The 7346-nt window shown below is 45.5% G+C and overlaps 1 protein-coding gene across 1 annotated transcript in view; it reads left to right on the top strand.

Annotated features, from left to right (window-relative positions):
- LOC129704913 (protein CFAP20DC-like) overlaps positions 1 to 7346 on the top strand; it is a 92447-nt gene continuing 85101 nt past the window's right edge. The window contains exons 1-2 of the mRNA XM_055648323.1: positions 1 to 57; positions 2259 to 2445. Of these exons, the coding sequence (XP_055504298.1) occupies positions 1 to 57; positions 2259 to 2445 (244 nt within the window). The remainder of the gene's footprint in view (positions 58 to 2258; positions 2446 to 7346) is intronic.

Below are 7346 nucleotides of genomic sequence, written 5' to 3'. Positions count from 1 at the left end.
ATGTCCTCCACCGCCACTGAGGGCCATGTCCGAACCGCTCTCTCGTCCCCGGCCTCTGTGAGGATCTCCAGCGGAGCCCGACACACGCGATCCCCCGGCTGGATGCAGGGCCTCCAGTAGCCCCCCCCCCCCCCCCACACCACCCCTCCACCCACGACTTGACCCTCCCCTCCCCTCCCTCCCCTCCCCTCCCCTCCCCTCCCCTCCCACAGCCCCGACTCTGCAGATGTTGCAATCTTGAGCCAAATAAACAAAGCGCTGGAGGAACTCGGTGGATCAGGCAGCATCTGTGGAGGGAATGGACGGGCAACGTTTCAGGTCGAGACCCTTCTTCAGACTGTTCACATGAGTTGTGAGAGAGATCTGGAAAATGAAAGCTTTGACCATTTTTGCATAACTCAAGGTGCCGTTGCTACGGGAGAGAATATTTGCTCTGTATGTTGGAAAGGTTGTGATGAAACGCTTAAGGAAACAAACGCATCTTTTGACTGTGCAACTCTTTGCATGGTCCGCTCTGTTTCAACGGATGCAATCAACCCGGCGGGCACAATCAAATACGATCAAATAGAACAAGTTGTCCTACGACTTTAGGCTGTTCATGCCATACGCAAGAAGAAGAAGAAGATGCAACTCTATAGAATCAGAATCAGATTTTATTCGCCAAGTATGTTTTGCAACATACGAGGAATTTCACTGGCCAGGTCACTCATACCATTAAAAGCAACAGATCACTCAAAAATACATTTTAACATGAACATCCACCACAGTGACTCCTACACATTGCTCACTGTGATGGAAGGTGAAATAAAGTTCAAGTCTCTTCCTAGAAAGATAGAAAATAGGTGCAGGAGTAGACCCTTCGAGCCAGCACCGCCATTCTAAATACTAAATGCATATGCTAAATGCATTTCATTGTCTCTGTACTGTACACTGACAATGACAATTAAAATTGAATCTGAATCTGAATCTGAATTCAATATGATCATGGCTGATCATCTAAAATCAGTTCCCCATTCCTGCCTTTTTTTCCCAATATCCTTTGATTCCGTTAGCCCTAAAAGCTAAATCTAACTCTCTCTTGAAAACTCTTATCATTTGTGAACTAGGAGACGTCCCCTGGGTAATGCAAACACACGCCACTTTTAACAATACATCCAGCTGTAATGTTTCGTATTATTACAATCCATCTTTGAACGCTGGCTTTGTGAGCCAGATCCAAATGTAACACAGTTCACTGGACATTCTCTTTAAATTTACTGATGAATAATGAATACCCTTGAAAGCCTTCGTTCTCAAGTTGTGTGGCATTTCTCGTGCCATTTACCTTATCATGAGCAGTTCGGCAAGGCTGCGTTTCCATCACGTTTCAGTGAGCAACTTCCTGACTTTGTCAAAACTCCGGCGCGCAATTTCAGTTTTTTTTTGCTATTCCCGTTTTTGGAATGTTTCTATTTCGTGTTTGGTTTCTCAGGCTCTGCTTTGAGGCACAGTGGCGCCCGTCCACACAAACGGCCCCAAACGGAGAGGGTTTAAGAAGGAACTGCAGATGCTGGAAAATCGAAAGGTAGACAAAAATGCTGGAGAAACTCAGCGGGTGCGGCAGCATCTACGGAGCGAAGGAAATAGGCAACGTTTCGGGCCGAAACCCTTGGGTTTCGGCCCGAAACGTTACCTATTTCCCAAGGGATTCGGCCCCGAAACGTTACCTATTTCCTTCCAAGGCCAGCAGCATAATCAAGGACCAGTCGCACCCCGACCACTCCCTCTTCTCCCCTATCAAATCAGGCAAAAGGTACAGCGTTGTGGAGTCAGTAGGAGGTCGGTTTGAGTGACGGTCTGGACATTGTGGGCCAAAGGGCCTGTTCCTGCGCTGCACTGTTCTATTTAAGTATCTCGGACCACATTTCGCGGAAATCCACACCAACGGTTCTGTTTCTCGTGCGTGGTTAAGGAAATCGCTCTGTCACGAGCCCTAATGAATAGCAAGATGATTTTCGCTTTGGGCTGATCATTTGAACCCTGTGGCTGAGCGATTAGAGTGTGACATCTCTCCTTCTTTTTGCCTACGACACGATTTATTTTCATCGATGGCCGCTGGTCGGCGCGGACTCGGTGCGCTGAAGGTCCCGTTTCTGCGCTGTATCTCCAATCTAAACGGATTACGCAATATTCAGATATTTTACTTGCAATTTGCTGGATTTATTATACGTTTTGACACTGAAACTTGGAATGGATGAAAATGCCTTTTAATTTTTCAGGTACCAATCCTGTCGGACAGTAAGACACCCAAGTCTTCCGGTCAGCCAGGCTGCAATAAAGAAGAACTCTCAGACAGGCTGATCCACAGGGCAGAAACGCAAGGTTCAAGTCAACCAGAACCAACTAAACAAACAAGGCAGGAGAATATGTGCTTTCCAAAGCACACAACGGAGGCTATAACTTCAGGTAAGAAGCAAAGATAAACTCATTGAACCCAACATGAAGCAAGTGGCTTAAACATAGAAACATAGAAATTAGGTGCAGGAGTAGGCCATTCGGCCCTTCGAGCCTGCACCGCCATTCAATATGATCATGGCTGATCATCCAACTCAGTATCCCGTACCTGCCTTCTCTCCATACCCCCTGATCCCCTTAGCCACAAGGGCCTCATCTAACTGCCTCTTAAATATAGCCAATGAACTGGCCTCAACTACCCTCTGTGGCAGAGAGTTCCAGAGATTCACCACTCTCTGTGTGAAAAAAGTTCTTCTCATCTCGGTTTTAAAGGATTTCCCCTTTATCCTTAAGCTGTGACCCCTTGTCCTGGACTTCCCTAACATCGGGAACAATCTTCCTGCATCTAGCATCTTAAAGGGCCTGCCCCGCCATCACGACCTAATTCACGACCATTTGTTACTCGTGGATATTTTTCATCATGTTGAAAAAACGCCCCGACCTACTTGATGCCACAAGTACCTACGACTAGCATCACGACCTACCTACGACCTCCAACGACCATGCTGCGAGTATGAGTCAAGGGCAAACTCGGCAGAGGTCGTGAATTAGGTCGTGAAAGCGGGACAGGCTCTTAATGTTGCTGAGTTTTTTATTTTATTAACAATATATCACCTATCTTTGGATTCCTTCCTCCATTGCTATCATCATTTCTGCTCGCAATAACTACCTCTTCTGTAACCGAATTAAATTGAAAATTGATTAATTCAGACCGAAGAATTATTGCTCATTTTCAGGGTTTTTTTTTTTAGCATTGATTCCGTTAGTTCATCTTCATGTAGTTTAGAGATACAGCCTGGAATAAGGGCCCTCGTCATGCCTTGTCCACACTGGCCATCGACTACCCCTAGTATCCCACTTTTTCATCCACTCCCAACACGCTAAAGAAACATTTCCGGAGGATAATTAACCTACAATCCCACGCGTCTTTGGAATTTCAGAAGAAACCGGAGGAGGAAACTTCCATGGTCACAGAGAACTTGCAAACTCCGCACAGACTCAGCACCTGATGGTCAGCTGCGAACCCTTGGTCTCCGGCGCTGTGAGGCTGCACAACTGTGCCGCTCCTTTTTGCCATTCCTGTTTTTGATGGCTACAGTGTCTTTTCCATAATGTTTTTTTTTTTAATTTAATTTTTTTTTAATATTTATTTTATTCGAAGCAATTGTACAAGGAGAACGTAATCGGCGTAACACTTATACAATTTCCGTACGGCTTCAGTTTTAACGTTTTGTAAACTAATAAGTGAATCGGAAGTAAAAAAAAGTAAAAAAGGAAGAATGAAAAGGAAGAAGAAAAAATCCCTGAACTAACAAAGAAGTGGAGAAAAAAAGTGGAGAGATATCCCACCACCCTTCCCTCGACCACGCCCGCTCACCCGATCCTAGCGTCAGTTTTGAATTTGTGTTCAACCATTCTGTTGTTGAAAAAATTCAATGAAAGGAGACCATATTTTGGAAAATTGGTCTGATTTGTCAGACAAAACAAGCCTTATTTTTTCTAAATGTAGTGTCTCGGTCATTTCTGTGATCCACATCTTCACTGTGGGGACTGTTATCTTTTTCCAGAATTTAAGTATAAGTTTTCCATAATGTTGACTTGTTCTGAGCACCTGCCTTATGTCTACTGCTGAGAATAGACTTGACACTTGCTCCCTAATTCATCAAATCCCACATCACTCATTATAAACCTTCCAGCTCTGGTGGCTGCTCCAGGTCACCTCCTTAAATCCCCCTGCCTATCCACCGACATCTCCTCTAGAGATGACCAACATTGTGGAGGAAGCAACTGCAGATGCTGGTTTAAACCGAAGATAGACACAAGGTGCTGGAGTAACACTGCGGGACAGGCAGCATCTGTGGAGAGAAGGAATGGGTGACGTTTCTGGTCGAGTACTTTGAGTAATCTCAAAAGTATCTTGAAATGGCTCATTGTTTAAGAAGGAACTGCAGATGCTGGAAAATCGAAGGGAGACAAAAATGCTGGAGAAACTCAGCGGGTGAGGCAGCATCTATGGAGCGAAGGAAATAGGCGACGTTTTATTTCCTTCGAGACCCTTGGTCGCCTATTTCCTTCGCTCCATAGATGCTGCCTCACCCGCTGAGTTTCTCCAACATTTTTGTCGACCTTTGAAATGGCTCAAATGGGTTTGAAAAATTTTCTGCTTGAAGGCAGAAGTCACAAGTTAATTATGCAGGCTGTTTTTTGTCCTGTCTTACTGCTTAGTAGCTCCAAGACGCTGCATTTAAAAAATCTTTTCCGTGTTTTCAAATCCCTCTCTCTGTTGAGCTTAAAAAATGTCATTGAAATTCTCCAGTCATTTGACGTCCAAAACAGTTGTAGACGTAAACAAAATGGTGACCAACAGTAAGAATCATCCATGATACAAGGTCATGTTTGATGAAGATTCAATGTTGTTGTCCCAAATGTGCAGGGAAGACTCCAAACTCCGTCTGCAATTGAGCCCAGATCCACATGTATGGGATATTTTTGGCCTGAAATACAATAGACAATGGACAATAGGTGCAGGAGTAGGCCATTCGCCCCTTCGAGCCAACACCACCATTCACTGTGATCATGGCTGATCATCCACAATCAGTATCCCGTTCCTGCCTTCTCCCCATATCCCCTGACTCCGCCATCTATAAGAGCCCTATCTAGCTCTCTCTTGAAAGTATCCAGAGAACCGGCCTCCGCCGCCCTCTGAGGCAGAGAATTCCACAGACACACAACTCTCTGTGTGGAAAAAGTGTTTCCTCGTCTCCGTTCTAAATGGCTTACCCCTTATTCTTAAACTGTGGCCCCTGGTTCTGGACTCCCCCAACATCGGGAACATGAAGAAGGGTCCCGACCCGTCCATGTTCTCCAGCGATGCTGCCTGACCCGCTGAGTTACTCCGGCACTTTGTGTATTCTTTGCTAAGCCAGCATCCGCAGTTCCTTGCTTCTAGCAATCACACTTGTTGAGGAAGCAGAAATCAATGTTCTCCTGTCACGGCTAATCAGAGAAACTAGTCCAAGGCACTGGTCCTCATCTTCTATGTGAATGCCTTGAGAAACTTAATGATCTAGAGCACATGCTCCGTGTGGAACGGTGCAGCAGGAAGATCAGTGAGAATTGTCCAGGAAGCTCTAACGAGTCAGCACATCGGAGAGATGCTGCACTTTCACAATAAGCATTGATTAGGAAACTCTTACTCAACTCCCGAACAATGCAGCAATCCACGACCCATTACATGTCCGCTGAGTTACTAATGTGCAGAAGGGCTCGATTGATAATTGAGCTACGTGGAGGCAATTCTTGAGAGGTATAATACTTACGAGACAATCACCTGCTGAAACTCCTGCATGTATGAATAAGTCGAGCAGCAAACACGATAAGTTTCAATGAAACTTCACTATGATTCTCAGTTGCAATCAGACAGAGTCCAGACAAAACCACCACTCTTTAATTTAAGGTGGACAAAAATGCTGGAGAATCTTAAATGTCACCCATTCCTTCGCTCCATAGATGCTGCCTCACCCGCTGAGTTTCTCCAGGACTTTTGTCCGCCTTCGATTTTTCCAGCATCTGCAGTTCTTTCTTAAACACTGTTTAATTTAGTTTAGTTTAGAGATACAGCGCGGAAACAGGCCCTTCGGCCCACCTGCTCCGCGCCGACCAGCGATCACCCGCTCAGTAACACTATCCTACACACGCACACAAGGGACAATTTTACATTGATACCAAGCCAAATTAACCTACAAAGCTGTACGTTTGTGGAGTGTGGGAGGAAACCGAAGATCTCGGAGAAAACCCACGCAGGTCACGGGGAGAACGTACAAACTCCGTGCAGACAGCGCCCGTAGTCGGGATGGAACCCGGGTCTCTGGCGCTGCAAGGCAGAAACTCTTCCGCTGTGCCACCGTGCCACCCAGTAGATTGTTCTCATCTGTATGCATAATTTCACTTCATTTATTTTGTTGCGATTCACTGCACATTAATTTTGAGGGTGAGATATATGAATCGTAGATGATTTGAACATGAATTCATCAACTATAACCTTCTGTGGTTTTGTTAGCCAAGAGCCACTGAACTCCTGCGACACTGAGCAAATTGAGTCTGAAGAAGAAGGGTCCTGACCCAAAACATCACCCATCCCTTTTCTCCAAAGATGCTGTCTGACCCACTGAGTTACTCCAGCACTTTGTGTCTCATCTCCTTTGAAACGTTGTCCCTATCACCTCAACACTGTGCCCTCTAGATGTATCATGTCACCTCGATGCTGTGCCCTCTAAATGTATCTAGTCACTTTGACAAGATACCCTGTAATACTGGAATGTTAAGCATTGTGTAAACTTGCCAGCGAATAACTATCCAGTCTAAGAAATGTGTAAAAAATTATCAATAACTGAATCACTTTTCTCTCAACAATTGCTTCTCTGCTGTGTTATTTTCTCAATAAGTAACAGGAAGAAAGAGAGAAACAGAACAGTTCAGTTTAGTTTAGAGATACTGCGCGGAAACAGGTCCTTCAGCCCACCGTGTCCGCGCCGACCAGCGATCCCCGCACCATTAACTCTATCCTATACCCACTACGGACATTTTTTACATTTACCAAGCCAATGAACCTACAAACCTGTACGTCTTTGGAGTGTGGGAGGAAAGCGAAGATCTCGGAGAAAACCCACGCAGGTCACGGGGAGAACGTACAAACTCCGTACAGACAGCACCCGTAGTCGGGATCGAACCCGGGTCTCCGGCGCTGCATTCGCTGTAAGGCAGCAACTCTACCGCTGTGCCACCGTGACCTCACTAATATTAACCACATTGCTTAATTTACTCTTTTTGTAACATAGATGAGCATGGCATTT

This window comes from Leucoraja erinacea, chromosome 16 (genome assembly GCF_028641065.1).
Source record: "Leucoraja erinacea ecotype New England chromosome 16, Leri_hhj_1, whole genome shotgun sequence".
NCBI lineage: Eukaryota > Metazoa > Chordata > Chondrichthyes > Rajiformes > Rajidae > Leucoraja > Leucoraja erinaceus.
The sequence above is the reverse complement of the archived record's forward strand: the minus strand, read 5'-3'. Positions and strand labels throughout refer to the sequence as shown.